The sequence below is a fragment of the Pseudopodoces humilis genome, chromosome 5, assembly GCF_049639895.1.
Source record: "Pseudopodoces humilis isolate 2021_Gansu_Grassland_sample_001 chromosome 5, ASM4963989v1, whole genome shotgun sequence".
NCBI lineage: Eukaryota > Metazoa > Chordata > Aves > Passeriformes > Paridae > Pseudopodoces > Pseudopodoces humilis.
Window position 1 is genome coordinate 4,997,361 of NC_142204.1, and position 21,434 is coordinate 5,018,794.

At 39.2% G+C, this 21,434-nt stretch overlaps 1 protein-coding gene across 5 annotated transcripts; it reads right to left on the reverse strand.

The window, feature by feature from the left end:
- Positions 1–668: 668 nt before the first annotated feature.
- Positions 669–21,173, reverse strand: LOC102108944 (solute carrier organic anion transporter family member 1C1). 5 transcript variants are annotated; one of them, XM_088055918.1, is made up of 16 exons: positions 21,156–21,173; positions 18,798–18,902; positions 17,133–17,278; positions 15,794–15,935; positions 15,558–15,690; positions 14,464–14,594; positions 14,104–14,250; positions 11,772–11,870; positions 10,547–10,783; positions 9,395–9,559; positions 7,879–8,074; positions 5,972–6,137; positions 5,002–5,183; positions 3,580–3,644; positions 2,270–2,387; positions 669–1,575 (listed from the first exon to the last, which is right to left on the reverse strand). In XM_088055918.1, exons 3-16 carry the CDS (start codon positions 17,241–17,243, stop codon positions 1,353–1,355), a joined length of 2,115 nt encoding a protein of 704 aa, XP_087912044.1. In that variant the 5' UTR covers positions 17,244–17,278; positions 18,798–18,902; positions 21,156–21,173; the 3' UTR covers positions 669–1,352. The 5 variants fall into 5 exon arrangements, with proteins under 5 accessions (XP_087912044.1, XP_014111572.1, XP_087912043.1 ...); XM_014256097.2 differs by lacking the exon at positions 21,156–21,173 and adding an exon at positions 19,442–19,524; XM_088055917.1 differs by lacking the exon at positions 21,156–21,173 and adding an exon at positions 19,279–19,395.
- Between the last annotated feature and the right edge of the window lie 261 nt (positions 21,174–21,434).

Below are 21,434 nucleotides of genomic sequence, written 5' to 3' on the forward strand. Positions count from 1 at the left end.
TTACACAGGGCAGATGGTAGAAGAAAGGTCATAAAATCATTTTATATGGAGAATCACTCTCTTTAGCCCTCTGATCTGCTGCTGTCTCAGATAAAGTGTGGTACATTTTCTTTATGTCTATTAGCTCTATTCCATATCCTAAGGAATTTTAAAATTAGGAAAGAAATTTAGTTTCCTAGCTTTGGGTTTCTGTGCAGCATTGCAGGGAGAAGAGACACCCTCTAGAAAATAAAGCAAAATGCCTGTGGTTGTCTCGATTTTGGAGGTGATGGAGATAAAATCTCCAGTGATCTTACTAAGTAGGTTTCATCCTATTGCAAAGGTACATCCTGAGAGCTAATAACAAATTTAATAATTTTAATAATTAATATTTTTTGTTATTTTAATGACAAAAAATCACACTAATAATATTTTTAGAGATTTCTTTCCCCTTTTAATAACTGTTTCAAGCTTCCTTTAATAGAGCTTTTCTCTGGACAAGGTTGCCTGTGGAAAGTCATGAATTTTCAAATATTCAGCACTGTATTTCAAGGTTTACTGAAGAAGTTTTGTTTAACAAGGAAGGAAATTTAAATATATGTGGTACAAATACAGTGATTCTCAGGATAAAAATTATCTCCCTTCCTTCCATGAAAACACAAAAAAAAATTAAAAATAAAAATCAAAGAAACTGAAACACCTATCACTTTATTGCATCAGTTCAGAGTAATGTTTCTCAAACCCATTATTGAGATGTGCTGAAAAATTAATACACCACTTTCTTCACTTGCTTTCCACTTTGACTGGTTAACACCTTGAAGCCAAAGCCCAGAGCTGTAGTTCAGTTTGAGCTCTGGGGCTGCCCCAAGGGCCTCACCTGGCCATGGCACAGGGGACCAAGTCTGCAACAACGAGCTCTGGTCGTGAACCCACAGCAAAGAACACCAGAGAGGCCCAAGTGGGAGCTGGTTGGCCATGTAGAGCTGCAGGACTAAACACAGAGCAAGAGGACTTGAAATAAACTCAGTGAAAAATGTCAAAGCAGCTTATTGGGGATTTCTTCTTCTTATTTTTTCAATCATAATCACATTTGTGACACTTGAAAAATTTTGGCTTGTCCTACTGTTGGTTTAGAAAGGGACTGAGAGCAAGAAGATGGGAGACTTCCCCAAAATTTTGAACACCTTTTCCCCTTATTGTTGTTTCATATGAGAAAAGGAAGAAGATTGGGTAAAGCAAATAAAAAGCCAATGTTCAAAAATACTTTTTGAACTCCCAAAATGTAAACTAGTTGTTGAAGCCAGTAATTAGACTCCTTTTGTGCTCAGAAAAACTGAAGCATAGGCAAAGTTACAGAAGGCCTTGTTTCTTTTTCACATGTAAGTTTCTTCACTCTCTTCTGAGGTTCTTGAACCAGGAAGAATTTCTCTTTTGCTGGCAGTATCTAATTCTTTGCTGGTTGATCTTTCTGCATTTTTAATATCTGTCATCTCTTTTCCATCTGATTTGAAGCGTTTCATAATTAAAACAAAGAGCACTATGTACAAGAGACAGCATCCTGTCCGTAGTCCTGCAATGAGGCCAAGATAGACATTCCTAGGGGGAAAAGAGGGACAAAATACATTTATATTAATAAAACTTTTCAATTCTGTATGGAACCAAGTAAGACATAAAGAGCAGTTTGACAAAACCATCTATTCTCAGCCAGGTATTGCTTCACATTTTAAAATAAGAAATAGCAGGCAGAGAGCAAATGACCTCATGATATTTAGCCCCAGACAGGCTCTAATCAGGTCTTAGACTTACAGCAGAAATGTCTGGAGTGTGCTGCAATTCAGGAGACTCTATTTTAGGTCTGACAAAAGAAGAGCTGCACTAGCTGGGGCTTTTTGCCTATTGTTCCTGTCCTTCCCCAGATCCTCACTGGCACACTCAGTGCTCCTGGCCACAGCTCTCCAGCCATTGGTGTCCTACAAAGTCCACGTGGATTTCGTGAGATGCCTTGTACAATACTTTTCAGCATCCCACAAAGTGTCACCGAGTTACTCAGGGCACTTATTTTATTATTCAGTGCAGGCTGCAACAAAAGAACTAATTCTTGTGACTTAAGGCAGCGCCCTGCAATTTTAGATGTCAGATTGAATAAAAATTGACTTATTTACCTGTTAAAGTTTAGTCAAAGTAAGGAGCTGTGGTGCTGTTAGACCCTAATCAGTCTGCAGATAGTTGACAAGAGAAAAGTCCACCTTGGTCCTCACTGCCCAGACTCCCAAACCCTAATGAGGATTACCTGAACTCTTTTGTGTCGTACACTCGGCAGGATCCAGATCCCCCACAGCTTTTTGTCCCCCATTTCAAGCAGGTCTCATCTATCAAGGCACCAAAATAAATAGGGGCTGGAAGTCCTCCTGCAAAGAAAATTCTCATTACATGATCTCAGACATGGAGAGCTCATCATTTAAAGTCACATAAAGAAATGAGGAAGTGAACCTCCAGGCTTTTTTAATTGTGCCTGCATAGAATGGGACTAAACATCCAGTTCCAGCTTTGAGATGAAGAGATTTGTGAAAATATTTATGCAAGTACTTAAAGGGAGTTGAAACGATGGACAATTACAGCTTAATAACATCCAGCAAGGAAAATGTTAGCAATTCCCTTTAATGGTATTTTTATTAGAAGTTTAACTACCATTGTTTAAAGAAATAATATAACTAACATTTCTTTTGTAATCCCTGGTGTGGAATTGCATGCCATGACATATTAATATTTATGTATATTGATGTATCTATTCAGGTCTTACACAACAGTTTGCCATTAAAAGGTAATTAGTGCAGTGCAAAGCATAATGAAATTAAGCACTTGCTCCACAGAAACTGGGTAATAAGTGTATTATTTATATAGTACTGAAAGAATTTCTTTTAAACAGATATGTTTTAATATCATCAGTAAGCTTTTTGAGAGAGTGTGCAATTTTGTGATGATAACTGTCTTATAAAAGTAGAAGATTGATTCTCTGCAGTGTTCAGCTATAATACAGAGACTGGAAAAGAGATCCACACGACTATTTGGGATTGTCTGCAAGGCAGAGATTTCAAAATCAGCAAACAAGGAAGATGAGGCAAGGTTTGCTTCAGGCAGGGCAGACTATGTGTCTCAATACTTAAATGATTGCTTATTGCAGATAAACCCAAGAAAAAAAATAATAGGCAAAGTACATGGGAGCTTTAAATAATGGTCAGCAAAAGGGAGGATGGGTGTTAAGGATATGCAAACTGATCAAACTCAGGTAGTTGTGTCCACAATTAAACGAAAAAAAACCAAAAAAAGCCTCAAAAGTGAAATGAAATTTTCTTCCTTTGTCTAATTTATTTCCAGTGTAGAGAAAAAATCTGAAGACATAATCATAACATGTAAATACATACCAGGAAATATGCAGCAAGCTCTTCCAAACTTTTTGAAATGTATAGTCTGCTTACAAAGAAATATTTTGGAAAATTTATTTTGTTCTCTGGAGCAAGGGCATTGCAATGGCTAACTTTGGTCTACTTCTCTGGCTTCTTTGACCACCCACTTGAAAATCACAAAGCAATGAAGTCTTACCTAGTACTCTACCACCCAAAGTTTCTATCCCAACAGCAAAGGATTTCAGGTCTGGTGAAACAGATCTGGAATGGAAACCAAAACAGCATGGTGAGGAACAGAGTAATGTAGCCACAGTCATTCTGTGAACATCTGCACATGCCCCACTGCAAGAGTATTCTGGCTTACCCAGCACAGCCCACTCAAACCCTGACTGAAAACATCCACCAAAGTTAAATTCAGATGTAGAGTCTCCTTCCACAGAGGAACACTCATTGAAATAAATGGAAGAATCTACAGAAATTCATCTTGAACCAATGGAAAACAGGTTGTAAATACTTTTGGGAGACAATGCACAGGGACATTAAAGTGAACCAACCAAAATAAGGCAGTTCATGTCCATAAGTTAAGCTCCAAGCCTGGCTTTATGAGGGGCTGCACTGATGACCAGAGGGAACAAGGGTGTGCAGTCCTTGTTAGATTAAACCCACCTCTGCCACTAGCATTTTACAGAGAGACAGCAAATGTGAGTTTCCTGGCTATAAAAGCACCTCACTCCTACCAGTGGAAAGCAGCCTGTATCCATCAGGTGAGCTGGAAGAATTGACAAAAACCAGAGGGGAGTACTGAGCTGGCACAGGGACAGGAGGGAGCCTTGCTGTGCCCAGCCTGCTCCCTGAACTGGAGTTCATACACCAGTATGTAGTGTCTTCAGCATCAATATCAAAGGCTTCTCATTATACATATCAGGGTTCTGAAAAGTGGCCAGGAAAGTGAGCCTTGTCCACAACCCAGGCATGCTTTATGCTCAGAAATACTGCAGGAAATCAGCAGCTTAGCCAAGTTATTTAGCCATGGGCACTGGCCATTGTGATTGTGATTCAACACATGAGCAGGAGGATAAAGACACTTACACATGGCAGACATAAAATAGTGGTGCTGCTTTCCAACTGAAGGAATGAAAATTTTAAAAAGAAGTATTCCTGCTATAATTCTGCTCCTCTCAGCTGACCATAAAAATGGGAGTATCAGACTTCTCCCAACACAGAAGACATTGTGAGGCCACAAGGCTTAACAAAGGTACCTGTTTTTCTCAGAACAATGTGAACAGCATTGGCTATGGCTTGACATTGCATCTTATTTCAGGCCCAGTGCCCTGGTAAAAACATCCCTATCACTAGAATTGAAACCCAGCATTCAGGATCAGCATAATGCTCCCCCTTTCATCACCGAAGTATCTACTCAGCATCAAATTAGAATTAAATTTCTGGACAGATATTTTGCTCTGCCTCTGAAAAGAGCTGGATTTCAGAGTACAGACAAATCCTCAGGGGTACAATTTGATCCACATGCCATTCCTCACAGCAGGAATGAAATACTAGGTATCATTTTCTGTTTCTCTTTCCCCAAGCTTTACGGTCAAGGTAAGGTAAAGTATTTCACCTAAACATAATCATGTATGTAGGAGTGCCTCCTAAGGCTAAAAGAAATGCACATGCAGTCTGTAATGCTAAAAAATAGGGAAAGGCTTTGGTACAGCTTTCTCTTTGGCATTGTCCCAAAACTGCAGAGGAATTGCCAAGCCCGAGCCCTTGTCCATCCACACAGCTGCAATTGTGAAACACCTGAAAGGAGAAGATGAGAATTTATTTATTCAGAATTCAGTGGCAATAAACAACCATCTCAGCAGCTATATTTTTCATTCCCCATACCAGCCAGGCTGTTGTTGATGCTGAAAAAACTTCTGTAATCATCTCTGCAGACTGATGGCCAGGTCATTGATATGCTCCAACCTCTCTGAGCTGCTCCAGAGATACAAAGAAACTGGAATTCTAGTTTCAGCCATGCCACTGCTACAACAGAAGGTGCTCCGTGTGTGTTTAAAATTAGTCAAAGCTAAAAGAATCAGATGTGTGAACTGCTATCCAGCCATTCTGCTCAGGGATCCCATGAAGAAGATGTGCAACAACAACAACATGAAAAAATAGAGGTGTGGACCAAATATGCACTCATGCATATATATCATTATATGCTTAAACAGCATTTGGTGCTGGATTGATAGTGGGCTTTGAAGTTAGCAGGAGACATGGGTTTGAAGGCCAGTTTTCCTGAAGTGAAGCCAGACAATATTGATGGAATGTTTAAATATAAGCCTGATAATGCTGCTTGTCTTTTTCAGTATTGTCAATGAAGATAATTCTGCTTCTGAGAGAAGTTATAAGCATTTGCACACTCTTCTGCAGAAACAGTGCTTTTAATAGTCTTGCTCACACAGGATTATTTGAAGTCCTGCAAATGGTTTTGCTGCTGATAAAAATGTCTTCCCTCTATCTAGTCTAAAGCTACCTTTTTTTAACTTAAAACCATTGCTCCTTGTCCTCTTGCAGAGTCATCTACCCATCTGGATATTTACCATATTCCTTCCTGTCCCAGATGATGATTTACACCCTGCAAAGCAGGCTGTCATGTAGGTAATCCCATTATCCCCACAGACAGGGTCCCACTGGTCCACGTTGCAGCTGCACTCAGCATTGCAGCTGGCCACGTAGATGTGCTTGCTGGAGGAAAGGTGCTTCATTCTGGAGGAAAACAGAAGGAAATTAAGGAATTATTTAGTGGAATTATATAGTAAAAAAAAAAAAAAATTAAAAATAAAGAATTAGGAAGTAGGCAGGAAAAACATGGAGAAAGTGAAGCAATCAAAATGAATCTGCTACCAAATCTGCTTCACAAAGCACTGTGAAGTTGTCATATGGACACTAAGGTGATTTCAGCTAGAACAAAGTTCTCTTGGGATTTTTCATCAAGCATTTACATATCTATGGGCTGTCACTGAAAAGGCATGGAAATGAAAAGGCTGAGTGGGAATATCTGGAACTACTTTTGCATTTGACAACTCACCCCAAGAAAAAGTAAATCATACCTAGAATCTGTTATCACAGAGACATGGCCCAAGAAAAGACTATTTTTTTCCTCAGTGGTAGGATATCATACCATATCCAGGTGACAGAGTTAGGGATGTAAAACTACATAAAACCAGAACAGCAAGACATACTTGACATTTTCCTCACTGTATCAGGACACTCCAAGCACATATTAGGAAAGTGTTAGGAGCCCACCATCTACAAATCATCCTTGCTGTGAAGTCAATCACAATATAAGGTAAAAATGTTCAAAACTTGCCTTTTCTTCCTCCTTCGTCCTTCCCTCAGCCAAAAGCACACATTATGTGGGCTACATTTCCCCTAAGTCTCTTGGAAGGGAAGATAACTGCGGGATTTAGCCCTCAATAGATTGTTGCTTGTCTTCAAAATATAAATTGATAAATAGGTAAAACACTAAATGAGCCACTTAAGCAGAAACAACCCTAACATGTGCTAAATTCTCCAGACTCAGTTCTCCTGGAGAAACTGTAAATGCTCCTTCAATATATGCCCTCTTGCTGTTTATGCTTATTTTTAATTCACTCTATGGTATCAGATGCTGCACTCAGCCAGGGTAATCTCCACTGCACAAACCTCTGAAATATTTTAGTGGCAAAAACTGAGCTCAAAGTTGAACTGGACATCAGGTTCACCAAGATAACTTAGATATTTCCCTAAGCACAGACTCAGTTTCACAAAACACAGGGCTGAGTTTCTGCCTGAACTGAAAATGCAGCAAGTCCTGCTGGCTTCAGTTTAATCCTTTAAAATCCCTTGAAATTTGGACCAGACCAAGCTAAATTTATACAGTAGGCAATTGTGGCAGGCTGCTGGAGTCTGGAAAAGGTTCCCAAGGAAGTATGACCCGTGGCCCTGGTAAGGGAGGGGGAACCTCTGTTAGCAGCACACAGTCCAGGACCACTTTTCACCTTCCAGAGGAGAAATGGGTCAGAGGCAACCCCAGGTACCACAGGGGGCTGTAATCCCCCATGTGGTCCCTTCAGGAGGCAGTGCCTATGGGGGAGACATTTCCAACACTTCTTTTGAATCCCACTCCCTACATAACAGAAAAAAGGCTAGATTTAAATTAAAGCTTTAAAAGCTAACCTAGAAATTTAATTTGCCTGTAATAAATGTCATCTTTTTTTGGCAATTTTCCAGAACATATAGGCATATTTTCAGTAGGAAAAAGAAGTAGAGAATTTACAAAAATGTCCAGTTTAAAAAAAAAAAACCTCAGAAAATAAAATTGGTGTCTTTTTCCCATCCCCAGCGTTAGGTGTGACTTCAGACTGACAATTCTGTCTCAAAACCTAGGATTTTCTTCTGTGCACCACTCCCAAAGAAGCAGCCGTGAAAAATGGCTCAACCACCCCAAACCTGAGGGGATACAAACCCAGAGTAGGGTGCTGTCAGACCAGCCACCTGCAGCACCTCACAGCTGCACGTGAAGTACAAGAGGTTTAGCAAATACGCCACTATAAAGGTGATGCACCCAAACTTGGCCATATCAGTTACGTGAAGCTTGAATTTCTTGATCAGGAAGCCTCCTAGAAACATCCCCAGGACTGTGACAGGTAAAAGTATCACACCTGCAAAGAGATGGTGAGAAAAATGTTAACTGCTCTCACTTGCATTGACTCTTTTAGAATAAATACCCAGTTCTAGTATTTTCAAAATATCAGATACCTATTTTTGGGCTGATTCTTTGAGGTTCTAAGATTTATATTGCCTTCTGGTAATTCCACATCCCCATTTGCTTTTCAAATCATATTATGACTTTAAATAGCTCAATTCCTCAACATTCACTGCATTTTTACTATATTGTTCTTTGTATGTACATATAATAAAACCTATACAGTTGGCTGTCAGAAACTGGAGTAAATTATATTGTCTTAGCTCATACTCACTTCATATAAAATAAAACATAAAACTTTATGAAAGCTACAAAAAAAGTCTCCAAAATGGAATATAAAAGGAAGTTGCATCTGTTTGTGCACTGGATTCCATTTTGATCTGAGAGTGAATTATGAGATGATTTGCATTTAGATTTAATCTGTTCAGTATTTCACAAACCCCAGCCCTTACACACACTTGCTGAACAGAGAGGTTTGACAAGGTGTTATTGGAAGGCGTTGGCCTTACTCTGATTTTATGGTTGGTTGGTTTTCTTGGTCATTCCTGTAAAACTTTCTCAGCATTCAGAAAAAAAAAATATAGGAAAAAGTAAAGTTCTTTCCACATTTGTAGCTGACAAAGGCATTGTGTCTTCAAATTAAAGCAATGCAATACAAGTTCTACAATGACCTCTCATAGCCTGGTTTTCCTTCCAGATTATGAGACCATATCAATCACTGTAAGATTAATATAATTTCAGCTTTTTTTTTTTTTTTCAGAACACTACAAAGTACTTATTTATGAAGGAATTAGTAAACAGAAAAAGAGCTTTGAAATTAATGAAGTGACTCAAACTTTTATATTTTAGTTTCTTATTGTTTATAAAATTTGGATTTGTAATCAAAACGAAAGAACAGTTCAAATGTTACTCTGAAAAGAAAAAAATCATACATTTCATTAAACATTTTAATTTTATTTTTCTATTACTTTTTACTTAGTTGCAGCTGATGTCTGATGTGTGGTTTTTACTCACGAAAACATACACATAACCCAAATCTCACTATGAAAAAACTTCCACCCAGTTTTAATAATCCTCTAGCTCACTGAACTAGGGGCACTAGGAAAATTAACACTAAAACTAAAATCCATTTTCAAAATATAGTAAGAAAATTAGGAAACCACTACATGCTTTCTTTTTAACCAAAATAAGTTCACATAAGCTTCCAAAAAAGAAGGCAAAATAACAAATAAAAGGTTTCTTTTTTAGACTGGAATTTGAGAAGTCAGGTACCTACCAATTAGAAAGATGGCTTTTGCCACTGATACATTAAATTGCTGCTCCATAAACTTTGTCTCATAGGTTATTATCCCAACAAGGGAATTGTACTGCAGAATAGTGAGGAAGATGAACACAGCAAAAATTGGATTTCCAAACAGTTTCCTGAGTGCTGGCAAGAAATCTGCAATGGAGAGGTATATGCTATACACCCTGCTAAACACAGAGAAGAGTTGTTTTGGCATCCCTTAGATAGTAAAATTGACTTTGATTTAATTACTGGCTGCATTGCAGCTTATAATTCTGTGCCTATCAAAACACATTCTTGCTCAAGTGAGAGTTCTCCTCGTTGCCAGCACATTCCTTACAGGAGGAGCAGATCCAAACAGCACAGTGAATTCTGAGCTGGGAATCAGGGATCCTGGCTTATCCTGTGTGTGGCACAGGGCTCCTCTCCATGGCTCACAACAATGACTGGACAGAGAGTTAAGACCCTCCACCAAGTGTAAAATTTGGTTCCTAAAGCAGGAGCCTTCACCGAGCACACAAGAACCCCACATGAGGGTGATGTTTAGAGAACAGAAGCACCTGGCCCCAAAAAAGGCTGGAATCATTTCTGGAACCCTTGATTCAAGTATGAAAATCCATTGAAATAAAGTGAACATGAACACCTGCATTTAGACTGTAGTCTGGCTCTTGGCACAGCTGCCTAAAGGTGAGAGCTCAAAACACATCTGCTGTAGGTGTGCACATACACACAAACAAAACCTTGGGTCTAATAACAAAAATATAAAAATAAAAGCAATGGCTGGTTGGATCTGGTATCACCTATATGAGATAAATTCTGAGCTCCTACACAGGAGCCACAAATCCAGTGAAGTCCCTCCAACATGTAATGAGCTCCATGTTTCCTTCCCAAACATTTGCCTCAGTGGAACAGTAGCCTGCCCACTATGGATTGGTCATTAATTAGGGATGGGATGTTTTCCCCACTCTCTCTTCATAATCATAGAAGCATGTAATTATAATAGTACAAATCAAAGACATTTTTGTCGATAATTTTCACTGCAGAAACGTGCATTTTGCTGAAGGTTGTGTGAGTCCATGCTCAGCTCACAATGAATCCATGAGACAGAATTTATATGCAAACATTTGGGCAATAATCTTTCACCTTTTACTGCCTCTGAGAACTTTAACTGTGGGTGAGCTGGGGGGTCTATTTTACAGTGATCTCCTTGAACAGACAAGTGACTAATCTTCAAGTTTTCATTCTCTCCTTCTTTTGGTAAGGAATAGGGCAAAAACCAGAAAGGCAATGAAGCAATGAAGTTGACTGCTCCACAGATAAGCAATCCAAGCCACCAGGCACCAACCCAACGGGTGTCCTTAGGATTTATGCTGATAACATCTATAAAATACAGAAAGACAGGAAAACAGGTTAAATATTATGCAGAGCAACTATTATAGATTACTATACATCACTGTATATCCTCATATATAAAATTAAAAAAACAGAACAGAGGTGATCTATGTTCCATATGAAGAATTGAAATTCAGCTTGTTTCAAATCACAGAATCAGAGAATAGTTTATGTTGGAAAGGACCTTTAAGATCACCTCACTCCAACCCCCCTGCCATGGGCAGGGACACCTTCCACTAGACCAGGTTGATCAGAGCCCCATCCACCCTGGCCTTGGACACTTCTAGAGATGGGGCAGCCACAGTTCCTCTGGTAAGTTGTGAATGGCCCACCCCTGGAAGGGAATCAGTCCAAAAGGGACTGTCCAAAACGCAGTCAAAAATGGAAGTGTCCATTTAAGCCCATGGTGGCATTTCCTTGCCACAATCCTCCAATACTCTCTGGGGGAATGAGCAAAAGGACCCCTCCCACAAAAAAAACACCTTTCCCTCTCTCACTTTCCCAGAGTCCCCTCCTTCTCCATCCCCAAACTCTACAGCTTTTCCCCCAGATTTCATCCATTTTTCCCTGGGATTAGAGACTTTTAAGTGATTTGAACAAAATGAATTTTGAGATTAACCTTTGCCCCATGCCTTTTAAGAGAACATACTTTTTGCTAAGTGTTGAAAGTGTCCATGAGCCTTTCACTGCTCCCTCAACAAAGGAATGACCTTTAATTCAATCATTTGCTCTCAGCTGCACAGCAAGGGTGTAACAAGTGTGTGCAAGCATAAAATGGTGTATTGGGGATAGGGCTATTCCAACCGCACAACAACATCTGATTTTAAAATGTTAATTTTAAAGCAGCTTTTGAGCAGGAAAAACTCCCTAGAGAACCCCTGGGTTTGGGGCAGTGAGCTGGGAAGTTGCTTCTTGGCATGGAGGTTCCTACACCCAGACCCTTTGTGGCTTCATGTGCCACCCCAGGGTCCCTCACCAATGTCCACAACGCCGATGTCAACCCAGAGACTGGCACAGAATGAGCCAAGCAGGAAGCCCAGCGTCGGCCCAAACATGCCTGAGGATCTCACCAGGCCTGGAAGAGAAGGAAAATGAGAAAAACACCACATGGACAAGGCAAGCCTTCCTCTCTGAGGAAATGAGAGGAAGGAGCAGGCAGGATAGGGACACAGGCCATTATGGAATGTCCTGAGCAGCAAATATATAAGGTACAAGCTGCCCTAAGCATAGCTGCAGTGTAGATGAGAAGGTGGGATGCCCTTAGGAGCAAATGAATAAGCTGTGAATACCAGAAACCCAGGAAGCTGCACTGCATTTTGCTGACTGGATGTGTAAATACGATTTGATTTTGATGACCACTACTGGCAATCAACATAAAATAAAATATCTTCAAAAATAATTCAGGCATAGGTTCTCACATTCCCTTGCCACTTGTGTTGTTCTGTTGAAGTTCAGTTGTGAGGAGGTAACAGGATCAAACTAGAGCTCAGTTATTTGGATTCCTGAATTCTAGTGCAGAACTGACACCCTGAAGATGCACAAGGCAATTCCACTACAAAAGGAGGAATTCTTTACCAAATGCCTGTAAATTCATCCAGCACTGTGCTCTGTAAATCCCATTGTGCTCTACTGCAGAGATTTTCCTCCTAAGAGTTGGTTTTGCAAACTCTCTTCTGACTATAATGATTGCTCAGCTTGTCACCCAGAACTTATGTAATAAATCATTACATCTTAACAAATATGCTACATTTTCTGTTCCTTCCCATGGCAACCCTGGTATTATTGCTGTCACCACAACTCTACCAAAATTATTTTAGTTCATTCAATTAAGAAAATGCTGTTTCTGCCTCAAAATACCTTATGTTCTTACTCAACAAAACATCAAAGGACTAAGGAAAAAGGAGAGGCAAAGCTGAGACTTCTTGTTCAGGGTCAAATAATGAGATTAATGCTCAAAATCCATCAGCAAGGCTTGACTGACTTTTTTTATTATAGGACTTTTTTTTTATGTTTGTATATTACAATAACAGTGATTATAAATTGATTCAGCCTGATGGTAAAAAAATAAGATATTGAAAATAATTACAGTTAGCCAAGAAAAGAAATTTCTGTTCTATGGAAAAAAGTGTTCCAACTTTCATTTTTTTTGTGAAGTGGTTTAGTCCACCAAAACGGAATAAGTGTCTGAAAACTGCTATTCTGAATGTAAAAAGGAAATATTTTAATAAACTATAAACTAAATAATTTATTTCTCTTGCATAAACCAATTTCCATTTTGGCTGAACCCATGCTATTCTCCACGTTCACTTTATATTTCTGATCTCACTTGCCCAGTAGTCCCCAACCCATCTCAATCTCTCCCAGATTAGATTCTCACAAGAAAAAAAATCAGCTAAACTTTTTCAAATACCTTTAATCAGAAGCTCAGAGGCAATTACAAATATTTTGGACAACTGCTGAGTGGAATACTTGTTTTTGACAGCTAACTCCACAATAATTCCATTTTCTTTAACTTGCAGATTTCCTCATTCCCAAGTGGAGACATTGGCTGTGGCCTTACCCTGTAGCATTGCATACTGAGCTCTTCCCAAAACCGTGTCTTACTATATTTCTGTTCAATTCCACCAAATTGACTTCAGGCCACAATTCTTGAGCTCCCTCATCCACACAAACACCCCATGCTATTAAATCAGTTTGCCAACACATTAATTAGCTTGGGTGTAAATCTCTCTCTCTTGGGCAATAGGTTATGTGCCGTCAAAACAAGATCAAAACCCCAATTAGAAAGGATTTGTTACAACACCTGGCAAGGTGTTGTTTTTCCTTCAGCAAATCAGTGACTTTAAAAAGCTTTCAAATGGAAGTGTCCTGCATGTAAAATTCCAAAAGTCAGGTAAGAGGTTCTGAAAGAAATTCACATTACTGTAATTAATTGTGACTACATCACAGATCTTCACGTTAAGGATCGTTCCCTTATCTGTGAAATTGTGATTAGGAAGAATTTGGTTCTCTGAAGATGTGGTACTGAAGATGATGTGCCAGATAAGACAGATATGACTTTGCACTTTGGGGAAATGAGTATTTGATTATGCTTCTCTTCAGCACAGAAGCTCCTCAGGGAAAGCAAAAAGACCATCCTGGAGTTATCCCTAGAAAATAAATATGACACATCTTTTGCACTGTTTGGGGGTTTTTGTCTCTGTATAACTCAAAGTTATCCAGATAAATTTTTTGTTGGGTATTTGCTTGACTATAGAAATGTTAAAGAGCAGAATGTCTAGCATAAAAATCATTCATTTGTACATTACCTATGTAAAATGCTGAGTTTTCTTCTTTAGAAAAATCATCAATATATGAAACTCCCAGTGGCATAATTGGTGCTTCCCCAATTCCACGTAGAAGGTTCCCCACCAACACAAAGAGCCACAGATAGGAATTTGTGGTTTTCTCACATCCTGCAGGCCATAAACATTTATATTTCTGTGAACATGATTCTGGCAATGCTTTATAGCAACAGTAAAATAACATAAAATATGGGGTTTAACAATCATTATAGGGTGGGCTTACGTATATCATGTTTTCTAGCAGGGGTTTTACTGCTTTCCAGTAAAAAAGAGTGGACAACAGGGAGAAGCAGAAGGGAATCCAACATCAGAGCTTTATCTTACCAGCATTTATCACTGTGCTGAGTGTTTCTGTAGCATCTGTGACTGGAGGGCCCTCAGACGATGCTGGGGAGCAAGCTGACACACTCGTGGAGGAGTTGTCCACACTAACAGTTATCCTTTCATAATTGTAACTGGAAAACAACTGTGTGAAATACAACTGACACATGAAGGACTTTGCTTTGCAGGAAGCGTGTCTGAGCCTTGTGTTCACATTTGTTCATTCCTGTTTCACATACACAAAGTGGAGGGGAAGCCCATTTCCAGTGCTTTGCTTAAAAAAAAATAGGTATCTTCATACCATTTTCAAATGCTCTGATTATTCTAATTCCAATATTTTCCTGAGCTACAGAGCAACAAATCTGCATCCAGAGATCATTCTTTAGACTGCATGACAGAGGCAGAGGTCATCCACATCTGTCCACATACAACAGGGTTTCTTACCTTTGTGGCAGGTGCAAGGATGTCAAAGGATTGGAAAGTATGACCTGCATCTGACAGTTATGTGTTATGCCTTAAATGTGAATGGGGTATTCAGATATTTAATTCTCCCCAAGTTTAGATTAAAATTTTCAGCATTTTACAGAGCTTATCATGAGTAGCCAACACGGAGAAAGAACCCTTTTCCATCAAGATCTAATTACAGTTCTTACTATAATTAGATATACTAATAATACTTAAATATAAATACTAAATATAAAAAAGGGAACACACTTTAAATATATTTATATATATTTATAATTTATTATATTTATATGAATATTAATATATTCATATAATATAAATATATGTGTATATGTATGTGTATATGCATATTTATACATATATCCATCCCAGGTGAAGAATTCAACCCACTTTATCCTTAGTTATATATAAGCTCTGTAAAAATCTGAGGTTTCTCTCCTGCTTACCTGTGGCAAGAGGTTAGCTTTCAGAGAGGAAATCAGAAAGTCAATACTAAAAAATCCACCCATTTTCCTGTTGGAATAGCTGGAAGAAACTACTACTGTCATGCTTTTATCTTAGATGTATGCTTAAAAAACACTTCATATGATCAAGTTCAACTAGTGCACAACGTGAAAACTCTCCATATTTACCGTCCCATTAGGAACTGAGGCATCACTGACAAAAAAGCTCCTACGGACATGATGAGACACCCAACACCAATTATTTTTGGCCGATGAACTCTTGGTCCAAGGTAGCTCACCAACACCATCACCATTAAGTTACCTGCATTAAGAGGAGAGAGAGCCAGCACAAAAAAATAGATTTATTTTGGGAGTGAAAGTGTACAAAGAAGCACCTAATCCACTTTCAAAGAAAGTACATATACCTATCTCAAAGCTGCCATCAATAATGCCAACAATCGATGATGAGATTTCAAATCTCCTTTCGATTTGACTGGACATGCTCTTCATGTAGCTTCCAGAAAATCCTTTGGCAAAAAAGGAAAAAGCTAGAGCTCCAAGAAATATCTGAAAAGAGAAAACAATTGAGTTTGCAAAGTAGTAAATTTTTGCTTTATGGTTGGATGCCTGAGCAACCCACTCAAGAAGCACAAAAATTTTATTCTAATTCTCTATGAGGAGAATCTTCCTATTGCTATCATTAAAATAGATTTTACTTTCTTTTTCAGGGTGGCCTCCAAAAACCCTGCTACTTCAAAGAAAAGGCAAATTCATATTGATGGTATGCACCTTCTAACTTTCTAGTACACATTGGTTCAGATGTTTCCTTCCTTGGGAAAAACTTGCAGCAAAATTTTATTAATTTCTGTTACTTACATCATGGTATATCTTATTACCTCCCTTCCTGTTCTAAAAAAATATGAATAAAAAGATATATCTGCAGCTACCACTATGACTATAACACACCTCTAAATGAATTGTTAGTAAAACGTGACCTGATTTTTTAACTTCTGAGCACATTTATTGACTTCCATGTGCTTGGAATCACAACCATAGAATCAGAATGGTTTGGGTTGGAAGGGACCTTAAAGATCATCTTGTCCCACCCTGTGCCATGAGCAGGGACACCTTCCACTAGACCAGGTAACTCAGAGCCCCATCCAACCTGGTCTTGGACACTTCCAGGGATGGGACATCCACAGCTCCTGGGGGCAGCCCATGCCAGGGCATCAACTCCTTCACAACAAATTTCTTCCTAATATCCCATCTAAACCTACTCTCTGTCAGTTTGAAGCCATTCCCCCTTGTCCTGTCACTCCAGACCCTTGTCAATATTCTCTCTTCATCTTTCTTGTTGGCTCCTTCAGGTACATCAAGGCCACAGTGAGGTCACCCCTGAGCCTTCTCTTCTCCAGTCCCAATTCTCCCAGCCTTTCCTCACAGCAGAGCTGCTCCATCCCTCTGATCACCTCGGTGTCCCTCCTCTGATGGCTCCAGCAGCTCCATGTCCTTCCTGTCCTGGGCCCCCAGAGCTGGAGGCAGCTCTGCAGGTGGAGCTTCAGCAGAGCAGGGCAGAAAGGCAAAATCCCTCCCTCATCTGCTGCCCAAATCTCTTCCATCCAGGGCTGATGGATGCAGCCCTGATAATTTTTCCCAACACATAGAGTATCAAACAGTGCCACACATAACTAACTGAATTTTGATAGGACTTCAAACAGCAATTAAGTGTTCCAGAGAAAATATGTGGTGAGGGCTCTTCCATACCTTTAGCTTTGAACAATTATGGCACACAGTCTTGGCAGGAACTGCACTGCCATCGCTTTCCTGGAACAGTGATTTTTCTTTAAGCTGGCCAGCAGTGACTGGTCTGTCCATGGTTTTCCTTCTCAAGGCCTGATATGTAGGTCTTCCTGTTCGAAAAATATTGCTATATTTAACTATTATAGACATAAGAATTGCATGTTCCAGTGTTTTTCAGACATATACAGTGGCTAGACACTACTTGAGATATCTGCACATTGACAGCTTTTCTCAGGAAGGGCATTAAAGAATGTTCAAAGTAACTACTGTAATTAATTAAGGACTAGCGCACCTGATTTGTGACACTGAAGCTGTGACACTTTCTAAAAGACTCCAGGACTTTCTTGGAGAGATGGAAAAGACAGATGGTAAGTCGCTGAAGGTTTTTAGAAATCTTTGTGGAAAAGGGAAGTCTCAAGGAGGCTAGGACAATTTGTCAGAAAAACATCTTCACCACACTTGAACCAATTCTTTCTGAGATATCCATTTTTGATCACTGTTCCAGACTAAATGGACCTTTGCTGCCATCCAGTAGGCTTCTGTTATTATATTTCTGAGGATTTTCTTAGTGAACACTACCATTCTGTCAGCATTTGAATGACTAACATTATTAACTGGATAAATGTAGAATCAGACCACAAATGATGACAGAGGACAAAACAGGGTAGGTAAAGATGTATTAAGGGGAAAGAGAGCACTGGTTAAAAGAAACAAATAATGACTATCTCTAAGTTGGCAAGCTTTCACAAGCCCCCTGCAGGACAGATGATAAATGTAGATATTTTAATAAGACTGATAAACTTTTTAGTTTGAAAGTTGGCTCTGATTTAAGTAGTCAAATGTGTTGGCTGGTGTAGATTAAGCTGGTCAGGGCAAAGCAGCTAATACCAAAACATCTGGAATGATAAAAAGTAAAAAAAAAAACCAACTATTGCGAAGTTTGTCTGTTGGAAAACTGGTGCAGTAGCACCAAAATCAGCTAGTAAGCTCTAATATACATTTGCACATATAGTAAAGGAGTATAGAGGAATATATGCCAAGAAATTGGCCTGTAATATTTTTCCCCAAGACACTGGAATCTTAAACGTGCCACGCTGTTCCAGTCACATGGGGACTTTCAAGGCTTCCCTCCTGCAGGCCCCTGAGGCCAACTGACCTATGAGTGGAGCCCACAAAAGTGTTGTGGGAGATTTTTGACACCAGGGTAGGGAAGTGGCAGGACAACCCACAGACATCACCCAGTTCCTCTGGAGGGTTCAGTTCTCCCAAGCAAGATGCCCAGGGTGACCCAGATTCCCTGAGAAATGTCTACCTATGCCAGAAAGGACAACACGCTTAGAAACCCAACAATCCCCCAAAGGTTACTCCTAATGACTGAAAATAGGCACTAATGTCTCATAAAGAGATATAAAGCCTCATAGGCACTCTAATTTGAATTTTGTGGATTTTAGTTGCAAATCCTACTCCAGTAGAAGGGGACAATGAAAAGCAAATGCATATTTCAGACAAAGCCAGATATGAAATTTGTAAAGGGACCTAACCTACTTCAGACCATCTTTAACATCTCCTAAAATAAAATAAATTTAAAAGTAAGCTATAGGTAATTAAAATATGATAAGTCAGACTTACCCCAGTCTTTACAGGATAGGAGCTGGAAGATAGAGTTCTCTAAAGCAAATACATTCTTTATTGATTTGTATTGTGCTGATGATTAACTTTGTGAAACATCTGACTCTGTTAAACAAAGAGTATCTAAATCAGTGACATGGTTTTCTTTTCAATATACTTAATTTTAAATATAAAATTTTATTTATGGTGCCAGACTAATAATCTACCTGAAACTCAAAGAAAATCTTAAACTGTAGAAACACTTCTCTTAAACATAATCAAGCAATCACATTTTCCATAACCACTCTATGGGAATCTGAACTTTGGCAAACCAGTGAATCACACCAGTGGTATTTAAAATTAAATGAAGCAAGAAAAAATATAATAAAATATTTAATTTATCAATTAGGGACAATGGATAGTTTCTTTACAGGGGGATAAAATACCCTGCTCCTGACAGTGCTTATCCTTAAAAAAAAATACTGATTTTGCAGAATTGTACCTTTGCACTTCACAGAAAGTCTTTCAAGTTTAGTGAAAATGAGGTGTGTGGAAAGGCTGCACTGGGAGCTCGCAACTAAACAAACAAACCAACTAACTAACAAATGGAAAGAAGCAGGGAGGGAGGGTGTGGAGAGACAGCGAGAGGCAGAGAGAGCACTTACGTTGTGTCAGAGCGGTGTCAGGCTGTTTCTTTCTTGTGCCCGAAGGCTTCCAGGCTCGGAGCCAGCGCAACGTCACAGCCAAAGAGCTGCCTGCTCTGAGAAGTGGAGCACTTCACCACATGCTTTTTAAACCTTGGATTTCCTTCTTATGGTGATTGCAAAACTTTCCCACAATCACCGATACAAAAGCTGTGCAGAAGAAGGCAGGTCTCTGCTGCTGTCACTGCTTTGGCAGCCTACCTGCCAGCGGTGCCAGCCTCTCCCAGGTGGAACAACTTGTTTCCTTCACTCTTTCTTTTTATTTTTTTTTCCTCTAATGTCTAAACATTGGAGCTGCACTAAGCACCTCTCAAGGGAGCTCCTTACCATCCACCCAACAACCATGGAGTGGGCACAAAAGCCCTGAGAGCACAGGCTCAGCTTTTCCAAGCACCTACAGCCTCCTAGCTTTCACCTCTTGGTGCCTTGGAGAAGGGTCTGCAGAGACACCAAGGGATGGCTGAGCTCCTGAAAGGGCATGAACAGCTCACGGAGAGCTGCCAGGTTTTGGGTATGAGCCCTCTGCATCTCAACCACAATGCAAAGGTTTGCATGGAAAGCCTTGATTACCTTCTTTTGTATAAAAACACATTAAGGGATTTGCTAAGGACTAAATTAAATTAACTCAATTAAATATATGGAATCCTAACATTTAGTCAGAACTAAAAAACATTATGACAGCTAAAAGAATTTATAAATTTGCTAAGTACATAAATATATGTAAGCTCTCATTGTCACCTGAAGCTTGCAGGTTAACTGCAGACAATCAGTTTATCTGCCATATTTGCACTTGTTATTGGATTTTGCTTGATAGAATTTTACACATTTTACTGTGATTGTTATGCATTTATTGACTTACTAAGGGTCTTAATTTAAAGTTTCAATTTTTCTGTTTTACCAGCAAGGCTATATGCTCTCTATATTTGCACTCAGTGAGCAAATCAAAACACAGCTTATTTCTACCTTTTCATAAGACTATTTGCAACAGAACAAAGTGTTATTTTCTATGATCATTTTAGTGCAATGTTCCTGTATTACTATTTAAATACTGACTTCTTATTTAATTAATTTGGTTTTACTGCAAAGGAACAATGTACATGTTGAAATTCACTTTCTCTTAAAAGAGTTCAGAATATGGGAAATCCATCAAACCTATTCTTCAGATAAATTGATTCTCATTTACATACTTTTACTCATTTAAAGAGCAAAAAGAGTAAAAAGAGTAAAGAACAGTTATCTTTGCCTACTTCTTAATGCCCTAATTATTTTAATTTTTTTGTTCTTTCAAAAGCTTAGATTCATTTACCAGAATATCATTAGAAAGAAGGAGATTTTGCACCATCTGACAATGTCAAATTTACACGTACTTCAACCTGAATTTGGACTGCTTTTAACTATTACAATATTGCAAAGTTAGCAGGAAAAAAACTTGTGAACATTAGCCATGGGTTCCCTATTTATTCTTGCTGTCAGCCTGCAACCAGGTGGAAAAAGTGAAGTATGTTGGAAAGGTCCCTGCAGCTCATTGTCTCTCAGGAGACCAGGCTCTTAAATACAGCTCCCAAGATGAGACACCCACAAGAAATGTATTTTAAAGCTGAATACACATAAGTTTATCCATAGAGGACATGACAGCTCTTATGATCCATGAATACAGATGGTGATATCCACTTACAAGGCAGCATCGCGTGGATTCAGAGCAGACGTGTCCAGATGAGCCACTCAATCAGGTTCACCTCACAGTCAGAGGAAAAAGAAGTATTTCCAAAGGCATGGGTTCTTTGATCTGTTCTAGATACTTTAGGTAGGAGATGGAATGAACTCCAGATATGGCTGTGAAAGGCTAGGCAGCCAAGATCAGCTTTTGACAACAAAAAGTCGGGGGAGATGAATCCCACCATGAAAGACTTCAGCACTCCCATAAAAAGTCTTCTGCAGATTTTTAAACCCGAGC

Excerpts from the sequence above, each read along its gene's own strand:
- LOC102108944 (XM_088055918.1), bottom strand. The coding sequence starts at position 17,243 with ATGGACAGACCAGTCACTGCTGGCCAGCTTAAAGAAAAATCACTGTTC. Across the intron at positions 11,871-14,103 it reads AAACTCAGCATTTTACATAG|GCCTGGTGAGATCCTCAGGC; the intron begins GTAATGTACAAA and ends CTTCTCTTCCAG. Across the intron at positions 1,576-2,269 it reads TACGACACAAAAGAGTTCAG|GAATGTCTATCTTGGCCTCA; the intron begins GTAATCCTCATT and ends TTTTCCCCCTAG.